The following is a 17,412-nucleotide window of genomic DNA, read 5'->3' on the forward strand; positions in this document are numbered from 1 at the left end:
TTCACTTGATATTGATAAGATGATCTTCAATATAACTTCTTAAAGTACTTGAATTCAGTTTTCCGATTTTAGGGTATGTTTGAGGTATTGCTGATTTATATAAACGATACGGCTGAGTTATCTAAACGATATGGCTGAGTTATCTAAACATTTTTTTATTTCAGGGTATGTTTGAGGTATGGCTGAGTTATGTAAACGACACAGATGAGATATATAAACGACACGGCTGAGTAATGTAAACATAACATAAATCAAACACACAATACATGGGTGAGTTATGTTTTTTACATAGAAAACCAAAAATACAGGTTTTCTGCACCATTCTGGTATTCGTCCATGTATCCAAGCTTCAATGAACTCCTCTGTGTCGTCTCTGCTGAATCTGTCACTTCTTTTCATCTCCTTCATTTTCTTTTTGTTCAATTTTCTCTCACTTAGATCTGAAAAAAAATTAGATTATCAAAATATGGGTATGAAATCACAAACAAACTTAATTAAATACATCCCACAATTGTCGATTTGGGTGCTTTTTGGAATGTATTTGTCTTTTCTCCTCGGAATGCACACTTCTTATAGCTAGGTTTTCGGAGATTGGCGGAAAGTAATTCAGCCACAACTGCATATATAAACGAAACTGCATATATAAACCAGCCATAAAAAAAAAGTAACTCAGCCACAACATAAATTAAAACTCAGCCACAAACTCGAAAAACGCAGCAGAAAATATGATTTTGGGCGATTACAGCGAAAAATATTTCGTAAAAACGATTGGAGACGACGATTTCGGGGAAGACGATATCGGAGAAGACAAGACAGAGAGTTAGTTCGAGGAAGACGGAGTAAACACAATGTCGATGACGATTTAAGGGAAGAGGCGGTTAGGGTTCCTTTAGTTTTTCGACGAAATTGTGCTGTGTTGTTATGTTTTTTTTTTCAACGTTATGTAATTAAAGAGATGATTGATTGTTCTCTATTACTGATGTGGATACTTAATTAGTGATGTTGATTTAATGTTTAAAAATAATTTCAATTAAAAAAAACTAACCAAAAGCCCTTATTGTCAATTACTAGGAGTATCCAAACACTCTAATAATTTTTAAAAAATGTAAAATACTCTAGTAATAAACCAACTTTTTTTATACATTCTGATAATTTTATCTATTAAGCGATACGGGGCTTACTTGACCAAGTCAAACGGGCCTTTCAAAACCTTAAACTTGTTCTCACCAGAGGTATAGAGTTCGTATAAGGCAAATAATCTCTCTTCAAGGACAAAGTTGTCTTTCCACGCATGCATCACTAGGGTTTGTGAGTCTTGAGATGTGAACCAGAGCCTAGGGTTTTGAATCTTCACTGCGTTTCCTGAAAATCGAGCAGAAATTTGCTGTAAAGTGTAAATAAAAGCTAATAACAGTATAAAAAAAAGAGGCGAATCTTGAACCACTTGCGTTGTGTATATTACAGGCTTTTGCCAAAAACAAAAAAGAAGCTAACATTTTTTTATACATGTAATTTCTTGTTAAACAAGAAACGAAATAAACAAATGAAATGCTTCTCTGTTACAGTAAAGGGGAAGAAAAAAAAGAATACAAAAGAATTTCTGAGTCATCATCGTCACTATTCACACAAAAAGAATAGATCAGATCGAAAGAACTTAATGTGTAATTAAAAAAATTTCATCAGTTATGAATGTGTGATGATATCTGCAGGTAATGACATTCCTCGCCATAACGGTGACATCTGAGGCGTTTGCGTGTGAGACAAGGAAGAGAAACAGAGTTTTGAAACAGAAGCGCTTCTCGGAGACAAGTGGACTTGTTCAAGTGCTTGAAACTGAAGCTCTGATGGGTAATCTCTTACACAGCCTATCCTTGGTCCTGCACCTGTTGTCCACTTGCAAGATAGTTGTTTCCCAAGTTGGAAAGATCTACTTTCCTTCTTTGAATTGATCCTTTTTAGGATTGATTCTTCTGGAATCTTCACTACTTCACTCTCTCTGGTTTCTTCTCCTCCTCTTGGTGAGCTCTGTTCTTGTTCTAAGTTAAAAATCTCTTCCTCTTCCTCCTCATCATCACCAGAATCGTAGTCTTCAGATACTTGAGTAGAATCCATCTTTTTTGGTGTTTCGATATTAGCCGTTACCGGAGTTGTTTCTTCTTCTTCTTCTTCTTCTATTGGATCAGCCTTGTCTTGCAAGATAATGGTCTTTTCAGACTCCAAATCCTCTTCCAGAGAATGGTTTCTCATGTGAGTGCTTCTTTGTTTGTAAAGAGAAAACTCATCTTCATCTGTAGGACTCATCTGAACACACAAAGAAAAAACACTCATAAGAACACAACCCTAACAAACTCAAGATCTAAAATTCATTCAAATCTCTTTCTCTTACCTTTACATCAGTGATATCAACATTGTTCTCTCTTAAGAAAGAGAGAAAGTCCAAGAAATTATCTTCTGTAGGTTGATAATGTCCACTGTGTGGCCAAACAGCCTTAAGAACACCACTCTCAACAACTAATCTCCCTGCAGCAACAGTAGCTCCTCCAGCTAAGAAGCTTGAATGTTGAAAGGTACCCTTCTTCTTCTTCCCAACATATAACACTTTCGACGTGCTGAGCACAAAAATCCATTTAGAATCACTTTCTTCCATTGAAGAATGAAGCATTTCTCCACTGGTCTTATAAAAGAACTTGCCTTCTTCCACAACAACCTCATAAGCTTTCCTTTCCATCTACACAAAAACATAAACATGAAAACAATAAGAAATAAGTTTCTAATTAATTTATCGGTAAGGTTACTTGTTGAGCAGGTAAAAGAAATAGATACTAACCGGACCAAGGTACTTGATGCACTGTTGCTGAAGTTTCAAACGAGGACACTTCTCCACAAGATTTACTTCTTTCCCCTCTCCAATATCAAGCCTGAAACATTTGAATCTAAGTTTAGTTTTCTTGATTCTGCTAAAATGCTTTTGACAGAAATGAGAAAAAGGAGTCGGTGATTAGTAGTGTTACCAGTAGAAGAAAGGTTCTCTACTCTGACAGTGGAGCCATTTGTTGTAGTAAAAGTGCAGGTTGTGTCCATACCGATGTCTGGGGTCAATCTGTTATATACCAAAATGCATTAAACCAAGATCAGATTTCAATCCAAAAAGTTGTACTAATTAAAAAAAAGAAAACTAGTCTATATAAAACTTACAGCTTCAAGCCAATGTTGTAGAGCAAGCTTTTGTGCTTTTCCATTCTTGGACAATCCTTTACCAACCTTAGCTGCTCTAGTCCTAGCTCTAGACCACCTCGAAATCGCGGTTTCGTGCTTCTCAATATCAAAGAAAGATATAGAACTTCTCTTCAGCTCAGCAAAATCCAATAGCTTCCACCTGTGATTAAAACAGATTAGATCACCACAACACAACTCAAAGATGGAACGTTTATAAGTTTTAAGATAAAAGAAACTAACCAGCTTTGCTCCACGAGCACTGCACAATCAGCCAGCTTTCTCCTCGTACGGAAGCTCTTGTAAACTTTCTGTAACTTAATAGCAGCTTCGTGTTTAGGGTTCTTCGGATCAAGAACTGAGAGTTCTCTAGCAATCTCTGCATTGTCTATCTCGAAGCCATTCTCTATCGTTCTCTCGAGCTGCATCCCTTTGAAGCTGACAGACTTCTCAACAACCATTTTACCACCCGATCCAATAGATTTCAAGATCGTGGGCTCGAGAGTTCTGTCATTGAAGTTAACGGATCTCTTGGGAGTTTTGCACTCGTCCTCATCACCGAAGCTTATGGACTTAACGGTGACGGAGTCTAGAGCAACCTCGACGTCTTCTTGCTTGGTGAACGGATAGGAGAATGAGACTCCCATTCAATAGATCCCAATAGGTTCTGACCTGAAGTGAAACATAATGAATCTGTTAAAAATCAAAACTCTTCGGATCTGGAAAACAGAGCAACCTGGAAATGCTGCTCAGGCAAATCATGGAAAATATGAATATAAATAATTAAAAATCATTTTTTAACAAGAACCCATTACTGATAATATCTTCGAATGAAGTATTATCAAACCCAACATCAAGAAAAATCTTCAGAAAAAAAAAACAGAATAATTGAAAACAAAAGCTCGAATAGGTACCTCGAATATACGCACTTGATCAGGTTTGTCAGTAAAAGCTCGTTTGAGGAATCTTGAAAGTTTCTCTTTAGTTCTTCTTGAATCTTGTTTAGATTCTTTTCTTTTCTTGAGAATTCGAAAGATTTCTTTGTTCTTGTTTTTTTTAGCTGAAGAAGGAAATGAAGCTCACAAATCGCAAGTTACAAACTCTTCAGCAATGGAGTTTATATATATAATACCGTCAACTCCAGGACAGATAGAGAGAGAGAGAGAGAGAGAGAAAGAGAAGCGTCGATATTTCCAACCACGTGTTTGTAGCTGCAGAATATTCATTCTAGGTCAAAAGTTCAAACTCAAGATTTTACTTTACCTACAAGCAAAATTTAAATATGTTGTGGGTTTAGCGAGAAAAGGTTTCTAAACTATATCATCATAAAATGACTCCTTTTTTTATCATCTGAATTTGACTAGATCCATTTTTTGTGTGTATTAGTTAGTATAATTGTAACGTCACCATAATCAAGTGACGTAGTTGCATTCGTGGGATTTCCTTAATACTATTCGTTGATTTTCTTATTAAAAAATTTCCATGTTTATCAATTCTGAAGAAGCCCGATGTTGTTTTTTTTTTCCAATAAAATGCGATTTGATGAAATTTCCTTCTTCCTTTCGTGGCGACCCACAGAATACTACGGCTATTCAACGAAAAGTGTTTTGGTGGGTCAATAAAAACAAAAAAAATCATGGAATTAATAAGCATATACAATATAGAGTGTTATCATTTGTATTTTAATCCTTATGTAACGAGGCAACGGAACATTCAAGCTTTGCATCTAGCGACACTTTATTACATAACTTTTTTTTTGGGTCAAGCTTTATCTATGTACCACACAATATACATTGAAATACACCACATAATACATGCATATGTACACTTTCTCTTGAAAATTAGATTGATAGCGACTTGCCTCCTTATATGTCCTTCTAAGTTCTAACACACCAAACATATCAACTCTATTATCGGAATACACCTCTATTCAGCAACATCTTAGTCAAATTGTACGCCGTCATTTAGTTTCTAATTTTTATTTTATTTAGTTTCTAATTTTTATTTCTTTTAAAAAAAAAATTGGAATTACAAAAATGTTTAGTATCGAGTTTTTCATTTTGTAAGTAAAATATGATATAAAAAATAAAAAAGAACTAGTATTCAATCCAAAAAAGGAAAAACTAGTTTTCACTCAACGAAATAAAAAAAGAAGAAGAAATGCTTACTTTATAAAATACTAAAAAAAGGAAAAATGTGGATAAATTTATAAAATATTAAAATATATGATGATGATGTGTCAATTTTGGGTGCATCAATTGCGCTTACCTGGTGTTATGAAGCTTACCTGGTTTTATGAAAATGAAGAAATGCTTACTTTATAGTTTATATATATATAGTACGGCGTCTGTTTTTTATTAAAAAAATTATATAATGAAAATAACGGGTATGATTGGTAAGTATTAGAGAGATTGAGAATAAATTAAATGGAGAAAATGAAAATAAATTTAATGGAGTAACTCTGAGAAAAAGATAATATAAATAAAATAAAAAACAGAGCAAATCAAAGCCAGCAATAACAGTGTAGTTCACTGATAAACTAGAACGGTACATTTACCTTTATTTAAACAGTATCCAGGGTAAAACTAACAACATTTGTTTTCGCTTGACTAACAAGTTCTTAGCTGAACTGAGGGTAAATAGTTTTTTTCGCAAAATATTTTTCAGTACTATTACTGCTATACAATCACACCCAGCATACTTAGACGTAATGAAACCATTTTCAATTATTCATATGATATATTAGAAAATAATATACTTTGACGTAAACAAACTCAGACCGTACATAAGATATCGGTAAGCTCGCCACATGTAGAGAGTTCGCACCAAACCACGACGCTGATGTTAACTTTCAAGTACCACACCGTACCTAACATGGGGGCAACCGTATCTTTTGACGGTATTCAAAAATTATGAGACTTTTTAATGTCTGCAAGAATCTTTAGATCTGTGAAATACTAGTAATTGTAGGCAATTAACTTCATTAACTTAAGAGGGAGCAATAATATTATAATCGTTTAAAATATGGTTGATCTAATCTAACTATAAAGTTTATTGGTCCACCAATTAAATGCATTCAATGATTATGTCTTTATTAGTAGTAATAATACCCAACTTGTAATACATGTACAAGTTGGCTGAACTTTCTATTATTGAAACCATTTGCAAGTAAAAAAAAATAATCTTACAAGAAACTCTACTCAAATTATAAACAACACATAGTAATCTAGTGTTGCCGTTTACAATCAAAGAGATATGCTAGGATGAATAAATAGTTAATTAGTACAGTAGTAAATGTTTACATGGTAGTAGCATGATGTAATAAAGTCAAAGGATGAGAGTGATAGCGTAAGTTGTAACAGCCAGAGGCCAGCTGGGAAGCACAAGGGCGAATTAAATAATGCCAGTGAGGATTCTCTACAAGCGTAAAATCGTTCAATATTAATATTTAGTCGTAAAACTCCAAGAGAAGAGACGCGGTGTTGGTTTCAGTAAAAGAGAAAAGTGCACCGACGCGACGACAAGTAGGAGTGAAGCGAACTACCTACGTTTCCATGCACCGTTCCGTACTCTATTATTTGCTCACCTTTTCCCGAGAGAGTACGGCCACTTTTTGCTTTGTTGACCTTTATTGGTTTCATAGTCACATGTTGACTGGCTCGTTCCAAAAACACGTCTACAGTCTCCAATGCTCTTCTGTCTCAACGGGTGGAATGGATATGTTTATTACCAATGGTTGAGTCTGAAGAAAGTCATAAGTAAAAGTTGAATGTGATAATAATGAAAATGTTATTAGACGGTAGAAGAATAACGACGAAGGCGTAAACCCAAGGGGCGAATTAGTTCTGGACTTGCCATCCAATACTTTGTTACTCATCCCTAGGCCTGGGCATAATATCTGTAACCCGAAATCCGAACCGAACCCGAACCGAAAAATCCGATCCGTATCCGGTCCGAAATGTAAAAAATATCTGAATGGGTCTTGCAAGGTGGTACAAAACATATCCGAACCCGAAGTGTTATTAACCGAACCCGAACGGGTAACCCAAAAAACCGAAAAAATCGAAAAAACCGAAAAGATATCCGAAGAAACCGACTCGAATGTTCAAAATATTATACAATATAATTATATGAAACATGAATATATACTTCAAATATTCAATTTCATATTTATTTTGATATGTTATCTAACAATAAGTATTTAAAATATAAATAACTACCTTAAATACTTAATTATATATAAATAAATATATATTTTTTATGTTTTACTTTTAAATTTTAGATTTTATTTCGGGTATATCCGAAGCGATCCAATATAACCTGAATCTGAATGATATATGATTACTGTATGGGTTCTATGATGTGATACAAAACCGATCTGAACCCGATGTGTTATATCCGAACCCGATCCGCACTTGCAAATTTACTAGAATGGAACCTACAAAGTGTTATAAAAAAAACCGAAATCCAAAAAATCCGATCCGAACACCAACGGGTATCCGAACGTCCCGGCCTACTCATCCCTCTATGATCTATGTACCGCTTCCACAATAATTGTTCATAGACATTTATGACTTTATTGCTTAAAAGATGTTACGTTTATACTTTATATATTGATGTGTTTAGATAACTAGCAAATAATTTTATTTTTACTGTATTTCTATACATCGTAATCGTAATCTTAAATATTAATTCACGTTGACATCTTCTACCTTGTTATCAATACCACTTTGAATTGACGAAGATCAGTTTGTAAATATTAATCTATGTTGACCCTTTCACACGGTTTTACTTGTATTTTACTTATGATTTTCTTCCATCGCCACTAGCAATTTTGAATTATTACTACAATTTTGATTTTAGTTGAGTTATTACTAGATAGTGTAATTGCCCATGGAGAAAATGTCAATTTGTTGTTTTCATCGTTCTCTGAAAGCAATTTCGCTTTTTAAAATCAAGGTTTATGGATGCTACAAATCTTGTTTTTGTAAGGCTAGATAAAAGTTGGTCTAATAGTTTTGAACAGCTAGTTAAAGAATTTAACCGAAAAAGAACAGTCAGTTAAAGAAAGAACATATTAACAAATTAATACGTTATCGTAATTTTCACAAATATTTATTTAAACAATAGATTTCCAGGCAAGAATTGAATATTGGACTAAGCGAAAACAAAAGAAAATTGAATTAAATGAAACTTTAGAACTGCCCATTATTGTGTCGAGGTGGTAGAACTTAACACATATAAGACAATAAATATTGTCATCCATCGACATCATCACTTATATCATGGACGTCCATTTCAATATAGGACCAAAACTTATGGTTATATCCTAATTAATGTATTGTTCCATTCGTCATATCTCGTTTTGGAAGTATATGTTATAACTTATATATAGCAATACATTTCTTTTGTTTGTTGCCAAGTACATGAATATATAGTTTTGAGTACGCAATTTGTATCACCTAGAGGCCCAGCTTTATAAGTTATCTTTTACAATCATTTTGAAGCTATCTCTAACGGCCTAAAACATTTATTAGTCAATTTTATGTGATCTAAACAATAAAAACTACTACGACTATTATCACTAACTAATAGGATTACACAAAATTACTGACAATATAGCTACAGAAAAATAAGAAAATGGTGATGCTGCATGTTATTTATCATCCACGAAACCTATTTATTTTTTTAGAAAAAACTAGTATGAAGCTAGAGAATTGGTCAATTACTTCATGTTTCAGAACTTGAACCACAAGCTGGTCTAACAAAACTAAAAAAAAAAAAACTAAAATACTCATAAAATAAGCTTGAAACTTGAATAGTAGTATATGAAGTCAAAATTATGGTCAACTCAACTAAGATGATTACGGTCGAGTCAACTAAGATGATTTTTTTAATAAAAAAAGTGAAAATGATTTAAATATTTAAAGTAACAATGGTCTTTTGAATTATTAGTTTTACATGGACGAGTCCTTTTTTCTAGCTACCGGAAATAATCAAGCCACGAAGACATCAAGACATTGGTGTTACGTATGGTTAGGCCTGGAACTTATTATCCGAGATTCGGATTCGATCCGAGATCCGCTCCGGATCCGCTCCGAAAATAGGATATCCGGGGTGCCCGGATCCGAATCCGGATAGTAAAATCTTAGATCCGTGCAAACCGAATCTAGATCCGGATATCTTAATTTTTAGGTCCGGATATTTGGATCCGGATCCGGATTTTTAAAATACATTAAATTTTTAAATTTTATTAATATTTATATTTGATATATTAATATTTATATATGAATTAATCTTATAATATTATATTTTAGTTTTTACAATATTATAAACATATATAAATATATTTATAAATATTTAATTTATGTATTATATTAAAAAAATTAGTATTTTTTGTTAAAAAATTATTTTTAATTATTTTGACGGATCCGGATCCGGATCCGGATATCCGCGGATAATAGAATATCGAGACAGATATCCGGAAACCACCAATCCGGATCCGGATATTAAATCCACGGATCCGACAGATCCGGATCCGGATCCGGATACCCTAAATTTCCCGGATATCCGGATCCGTCCCAGGGCTACGTATGGTGATGATCACCAGACCAAAAAGTAGTTATTTATACTATTAAAATTCAAATTGTACATATTATTACGTAATTATTGGATAATCATAATTATAATCAATGAAACATCTTAGTTATTATAGGTACGACTATGCATCAACCATGCCTTTCAATTCAAAAACCACAAGGTGATCAGATCTAGAAGAAGATGATCTGCATCCAAAAATTGATTAAGAAACTTGGTTTGCTTAAGGACCACACTATCTATGAAGCCAATATATAAGTATCTAACACTACTAAAAGCCCGATATCATGGCATTCTAAGGTGTCCACGTAGGACAGTTAATTAGAGCCAATCCCACAGCTTGGTTACTCCACGTCACCATCGTATTTGTGTATTTTCATTAGAGAAATACGATGTGTTTGGGTCATACAAACCAATCCGAGTTAGTGGGCTTTTTAAAATATTTTAAGCCCAGTCCATCACCAACAACTCTCCAAAGTCGTATCGTTTCTTTCCTCTCCGCCGACTGTCGTATCTTCTTCTTCTCTTGCCTTTCCCCTTCCACCTCTTTCGTTACTCTTCTCCAGATCCTTCAGATCCGTTTCACCACTATCTGATCTAATCAATCCTCTTACTGAACTTAATCAATGGATTCCTTTCACCTTCCTCTTCGTTTCTCTATTTATAAATCTCTTTTCATAGTTTATATTTCCATTAAAATCCATAAGATTCTCTCAAGTAACTATCTCGATGGAATCCAAAGGCAACTCTACAGTCTCCAGCGATCAGAAGACCAACGAGAAGACGTTCGCTTCCTCCGCGACTATGAAGCCACACGGGAAGTCTACTGCTGCCTCGGCGATTGCGGCGAAACCTAACGGCAAGAGTGATAAGAAGACCAACGAGAAGACGTTTGCTTCCTTCGCGTCTATGAAGCCACACGGGAAGTTTACTGCTGCCTCGGCGATTGCGGCGAAACCTAACGGCAAGAGTGATGTTCCATCTGACATTCCGAAGAAGCAAAAATCTGATGTTGCTCTCTCCTCCGCGCATGGCGACCGATAGATGTTCTTCAGAGATGTTTCATTCAGCCCACACGAAGCGGAGCTGAGGTTTCGTCTGATTCACTTTTGGGAGGCTCGAAATCTAAACACGAAAGAACTCATCGGACAGGAGATGCTTCTTATTGACGAAGAGGTTCTTCTAAAAATTGTTCTTTGTTAATTTCTACTGTTTTAAAATTGGTTGATTGAGATGGTATTTCTGATAATGTCAATTCCAAATGATTTATAGGGAACTGTCATCCAAGGTTTTATTACAGCAGGACGGGTTGGGATGTATAAGCTGACATCAGGTTCTGTTTATAAACTGAGTAACTTCTTCGGATCCAGAAGCAAAGTCCAGTTTCGGGTTGCTGATCATAGGGCCACCATTTCGTTCTCTTGGAACTCTGATTTGAAAGTTCTCGAGAACCATCCGGTCCCAATTCTCGAAGACAGGTTCAGGTTCCATAGGTACGAGGAGTTTCATGCCAACTGCGACCGCAGAGTTGATCTTTATGGTAAGCTTTGCTGACTTCTTTTTGGTGTTTATACTTAGATCTTTAGGTTATAATTAATCACCTCCAGTAACTACTATTTCAATGCGTTTTGTTACATATTTATGTTTTGGTTAGAATAATTAATCACCTCCAGTAACTACTATTTCAATGAGTTTTTCTTACATATTTATAGTAGATATGTGATTTGTGAACAAATGATGAGTTCCTTTTATACCCGTTTGAAATGATATTAGTTGTATAAGTCTGATATCTGGGACCTTTATATATTCTATTTCAGATTATGTTGGCCACATGAAACTGGTGAATGGGCAGACTATCACTGACCACACTGCTCTTGATGAAGTTGACATAGCAGAGAAGCGGCATCTGTGTGTTCATGTACAAACACATGAGTAAGTTTGTTTATTTTTTTTTAGACGCAATCTCTGTGTGCTATTTTTAACAAATGGTTTTTATCCTTACACAGCGGACCAGTGATGAAGCTCTATCTATGGGACAATGCTGCATCCGAGTTCTGCCAGAAGTTCATATCATATGGACGGACTCCAACCGTTCTTTTGGTCACCACAGTAAACCCTAAACATCTTGGAGGTTATCATTTTACTTAAAATATTTCAATACAATATGTGATAATATCAATGAAATAATCGTTGCAAGTCTATAGCTTTCTTCCTTTAATTTTTTTTTGTTGGTAATCAATTTATTTGTTATGATCAGGAACCCTTGCTCTTGCTTCTATGGCATCATCTAGAGTGTTTATGGATACTGATGTCCAGCCTACCAAGGATTATCTTGCATGATAGGCATTTCTGTAGTCAGATCATTTTTCATACAGCTTCTGCTTTGTCATTTCATGTGACTTTCTAACATATTTTTGTGTTCCTCAATTTCCTCAGGCTGAGCTATAACTTGGACATTGCTAATAAGATTACGGCAGAGGTTGTCACTAAGCCTGAGCCAGTAACACTAGAGGAACTATACTCTTACATCAAGCAGGAGACTACTAAGGTTCAAAGTTGATCTGTTTTATCATTCATTATGACATGCTTGGGTATTTATGAAGTTTATTTTTCTCAATTTTGCAGGTTGCTTGGTTTGAGTGCACAACAACTATAGATGATATTGTCCAGAGTTCTTCTTGGTATTATATTTCTTGTGGTGGGTGTAATAGTAAGGCAATCAAAGGGCCTACTTCACTGATTTGCAACAATAAGAAGTGTGTGAAAAGGGAGGTCACAGGCGTTCCTCAGTAAGTATTTTAGACAATGTTTTATCTACTTTTTGTAAGAAATAATAACTAATCATCTTTCATTGCAGATATCTCACGAAGATTGATGTTTATGACAAGAGTGAACAAGCAGTTTTTGCCATTCTTGGTGATGTTGGTAAAGAGTTGACTGGGAAGCATGCATCCGAATTGGTTGCCAAATGTTTTGAGGTAATTTCAAGTCTGTCTATGTTGAGCCCCATATTGGTCTAACTAAAAATTAATTTATTGAATGTTAGTCAAATGAGGGATTAGGAGCTGACCATCCCGTGCCGGTACCGCAAGCTTTACTTGATACGATAGGGCACACGCACAAGTTCATTGTCAAAGTCTCAGATCATAATCTAACAGGCAAGACTCAAACCATAACTGTCACAAAGATACTTCCACCAGAAGCTCCACTTGCTATAGCACACTTGGAAGAAGGCACTACTCCAGCAGTGTCCGATGATGTTTTGAAGGGTGTAGGTGATGAATCTGGTCCTTCTACAAGCTTTGAGCATTCCGCTGGTGATAGGGTTAGAAAATCCTCTGAGAGTCTTGAATCACTTGAAGCAAAGCGTTCCAAGAGTGGCTAATAAAGCCTCAGCCTATCCTCTTATGCAGTGATTGTGTGTTGCTGCAGTTTAAGTAATGGTCTTATGTGGCTAATAAGTTTTAAGTACTGGTTTTGTTTATTAAGTTATTGTGCTTTGTTTCTTTCATATTCAAACTTTGTCTTTGCAGCATCTGAACTATCTTTGTTAAAACTTTTTTGGTTATCCTTATGTTTGCTACTCCTTTTTGTTAAACATTTTAGTATTGATGTATCTGATGCTTTATATTTTTAGGTTCGATATTTAAATTGGGTCATGTGGACTTTATTTCCTGCTCTATTTGTTCTTTGCAATACTACCCAAATGGAACCTGGTTTGCCTGATCCTGATACAAAGCATTTTATTTGAAAATGTGAGGTTAAGATTGCTAATATTTACACATTTATACACGAATATTGCCTCTTACACTTTAGGAAATTAGCTACAATTACGTGTCTGATATATTATTTATCAACACAAAATCAATCAACCTAAGTAATTCTATTAACCTTATTATTTTCAACGCCTCCCTCTGCACAAACGCTTCTCACCAATTCGCGACTGCTCACAACAGGTACTCATACAATAATATTTGGTCAGTCTCAGATTACTCAGCCTTGTGTTGATTGGTTTCACAGTAATATATGGCTTTTGATTAATTTACCATGTTCTGCTCTTAATCTATGTGGTGAAGCTTTGAGTTTCATTCGATTTTGCTCTCTTTTTAAAATATGAAAAGCTTGGTCTTGCTCTGTTTTGGTCATTCATTAACATTCTGAGATGTTTAGTTTAACCAGAGTGTAGTGATTTTGACGAAATCTTATAAAGCTCTGCTGTGTTTTTAGTGGTGGAAATTTAAAAAAAAACATAGTTAGCTTATGTTTAATCAAGCTCTCCCAAAAACTCATCATTGTTTTGCGTATGAAATAAACTTAAACAATCCATCTCTCAAAAAAAAAACCCATCATTCTTTGGATACGTCGAAAAACGTACACGTTTTCAAAGTAAACCTAATACATATACCTAATTTGTAATAGGTTGGTTGCGAGGATCGCCGACTCAACAGAATGGATAGCCCACTCTCTGACCGGCCCATAGAATATGCAGGTAAATATATAATCTTCTGCCTGTTTCACTGAGAAAAATAATAAAAATTTCAAGGGTCCAGCAATTGGTTTGTTTTTCTTTTTATGCGGTTTCAGTTTTTTTTTTGTTCAAGGCTCAAGGTAACAATATACACATTTAAACTGTATATAGAATGATATGGCAAAATATAGCAAATCGTTAGTCTACTATATGAACTATAATTTATATTTACGGTGCAAAAGAGTATATTTTCGAAAATACTTTTGTAACTATTTCTAAATTTTTAATTTTTAATTTATTAGTGTTATTTTTATTTAATAAAATTTTAAACTTCAGTCCCAATTCCCCGCCCTTATCTCTATACCCTAAGGTTTGTATTAGTTAGCAATAAAGGTATAAATGTATATTTACCTCTTTAATGAAACATTTTGGTCATTATTTTACCTCTTTGATCTTCCTGAAACATATATACATATCTATGACAACAACCAACGAAAATGTAAATAAGAAAATTAATCATAATTTTAATATATTTAAAATAAAAAATATTATTGTTGAATTCAGAGAAATATATGATAAAAATAAAATAAAAATAAGTATTTTTTTATATTTTTAGATTATGTGTTTGCTAATTCGAACTTTCTAAAAAAAAATTTCCAAATTTGTTTTTACTAATTTTTTTTCCAAATTTTCTGTTCGAAATTCGAAAATACTTTTTGAAACTTTTTTAAAAAAATTTATTTTCAATTTATTAATATTATTTTTATTAGTAACATTTTAAACTTCAATACCAATATTATAGCATATCTAAAATCACATTTCTAATTAGAGTAGGGGTAATTCTCCTAATAGATCATTCTCAAGTTTTAGTCACAAAAATAAACCACATGAATGTAAATGACCAAAATGTTTCATTTAATAAGTAAAAAGATCCTAATACCAAATTACAGTGTCTGACTCCAAATTACCCAAATTAATATAATAATATATTAAATTAATTTTTTTAAAAAAATTTAGTAAAGTCTCAAGCATATGAATATTTTTTTTTTTTAAATTAAATTTTAGTATTGAATTAATAATTTATTTTTCCTTTGTTGATATGTAGAGGTATTTGTTGTTAAATTTTATTTTAAACATGTTATATCTCTTAAGATATGCAGTTACAATGTGATTATTTTAAAACAAATATTTATATAATTAAGATATAATTATATTTTTTCTTATATTATTATTTGTCTTATATATAGGGTTAACTAACTATTTTTTTAGAAACAAAAAAACTCAATATAATAATTTTAATTTTTTATTAAAAAGAAAAATTAATTTGTTTCTAATCTCAAGATCATATCTGTAAAATACTATTTATATATTTTTTGCTGTAACTATAAAATATTATAGACAAGTACATATATGCATGGTACACTTATTTTTCTGAGTTAATTTTGAAAATATATCCATGTGTGTAATAGTAATAGTTGGAATACATGTATCTTATTATAATTTATAGTTTCTTTTGTAATTTATAGTGACATCTCACATGCAACACATTCCTCAACAAATTCACCAACTTCAAGAAGGGATTTCAGTGCGTCCTATCACGGTATGTATAAGAAGTGTTTGGGACATCAGAAAACACCAAACAAATAATACTCAAATTTGCATCGGCTTCATGTGCTACGACCACCACGTAAGCCTTTAATTAAATTTAGCATATACATATATATGTATTTCCCAATCCAACATATTTGATTTAAACTACTCACTATTTACTTCAATGGCTCGGCACAACAAAATTTGTTCACTTTCAGGGACAACTATTAGAAGGTCGGCTCACCGGAAACATTCAGCCAAATGACCCAGAAAATATGGCCGAGGGAGACATATATGAGTTTTCAGGGTTTTCTGTCATACATAATTCACGACATCGAAAACTCACCCAACTGCCGTATTACATTCAGATTGACTAAAAGACAATAGCTTCGAAAGTTCTAGACATCGGTCCAATATTTCCAGTTCACACTTTCTCTCCTCGGAATTACAAAAATCTATTGCACTTAGTCACTACACCCACCTACTTACAAGGTAAGTAAGTCATCCCAATATTAATTAAACAAACATGGATTTTTATTCTAACTCAAAATCAATGTGCAGATGTTGTCGGGTAGATACTCATAATACAAAAAACAAATCCGTACTACCCAGAAATCAATACTGATGCCACGATTGGTTTACGGCTAAACATGTAAGTCTAACACAATAGCTAAAAACGAAATCATAATCCTCTTCATACATAAACTTCTATCTCAGGTCGACAATGGTCAAACTCATATTGTACGACAAGCAAGCAACAGATTTTAGCATCTTACAAAGCAAGAAGAATATGAAATTTAAAGTTGTCATCATCACAAGCATAATTCCTAAACTTTTCCAAGGTACATAATTTTTTTAAACACATCAAGAAATAATACATATCTAAATATATTTTTTTATCAACAGAATAATAATATCTAATATTTTCCAGGCAAATTACTACTCAGTTCATCACCAACAACAAATTTCTACTTCAACAAATCAATTGATTACATAAAGCATTTCAAATGGCGAATAAGAGATCATTCAAAAGCATGCAACAAATAATGACTTTAGTTCATGCATCATTTGGATTATTATTCTCTTTCCCACACAACTTGATACCTAGATTTGTTTACGTTTTAAACAATTTTATCTTTTTTTTTTTGAGCAAATCTATACTTCTCTATAAAATCTAAAACTCAACTTATGTCTTACAAACTTTGCTAAGCAATTTAGATATATAGAGACAAAATTTAAAAAGACATAATCCGCGCGTAGCGCGGACAAAGCATCTAGTCCATATTAACAACCAAACTATCTAAATAATAGACTACAAGAGTTTCATCACAATATAACGGGAAAACCTTTGAGCTGAAACAATTCGAGATAGATTAAAATAAAATAAGAATATGTAAAATATAATTAAGGGAAATCATATTCACGAGAAAAGCAACTTATTGATCAATGTGTGCTTGTATTTGTGAGTTACCCATAATTATTTTCCAAATCAGAAAATATAATAATAAATAAACCCAAGTAAAGATTATCAAGTTAAAGCCATA

At 33.4% G+C, this 17,412-nt stretch overlaps 2 protein-coding genes across 3 annotated transcripts; one reads left to right on the plus strand and one right to left on the minus strand.

The window, feature by feature from the left end:
• Positions 1 to 1,424: 1,424 nt before the first annotated feature.
• BNAC05G39710D (IQ domain-containing protein IQM2) lies at positions 1,425 to 4,354 on the minus strand. Its single transcript, XM_013882319.3, has 7 exons — positions 4,128 to 4,354; positions 3,457 to 3,885; positions 3,196 to 3,376; positions 3,012 to 3,100; positions 2,828 to 2,918; positions 2,387 to 2,728; positions 1,425 to 2,301 (listed from the first exon to the last, which is right to left on the minus strand). The coding sequence occupies exons 2-7, from the start codon at positions 3,858 to 3,860 to the stop codon at positions 1,684 to 1,686; spliced, it is 1,725 nt and encodes a 574-aa protein (XP_013737773.1). The 5' UTR covers positions 3,861 to 3,885; positions 4,128 to 4,354; the 3' UTR covers positions 1,425 to 1,683.
• A 5,733-nt stretch (positions 4,355 to 10,087) lies between these two features.
• LOC106387373 lies at positions 10,088 to 14,215 on the plus strand. 2 transcript variants are annotated; one of them, XR_007323613.1, is made up of 8 exons: positions 10,088 to 10,986; positions 11,083 to 11,350; positions 11,628 to 11,742; positions 11,817 to 11,941; positions 12,068 to 12,358; positions 12,436 to 12,599; positions 12,668 to 12,788; positions 12,857 to 14,215. XR_007323613.1 is itself a non-coding variant. In XM_048757139.1 (5 exons), exons 1-5 carry the CDS (start codon positions 10,855 to 10,857, stop codon positions 12,148 to 12,150), a joined length of 723 nt encoding a protein of 240 aa, XP_048613096.1. In that variant the 5' UTR covers positions 10,088 to 10,854; the 3' UTR covers positions 12,151 to 14,215. The 2 variants fall into 2 exon arrangements, 1 of the variants encoding a protein (XP_048613096.1); XM_048757139.1 differs by having other exon boundaries at positions 12,068 to 14,215.
• Positions 14,216 to 17,412: the final 3,197 nt, after the last annotated feature.

The sequence above is a fragment of the Brassica napus genome, chromosome C5, assembly GCF_020379485.1.
Source record: "Brassica napus cultivar Da-Ae chromosome C5, Da-Ae, whole genome shotgun sequence".
Taxonomy (NCBI): Eukaryota; Viridiplantae; Streptophyta; class Magnoliopsida; order Brassicales; family Brassicaceae; genus Brassica; species Brassica napus.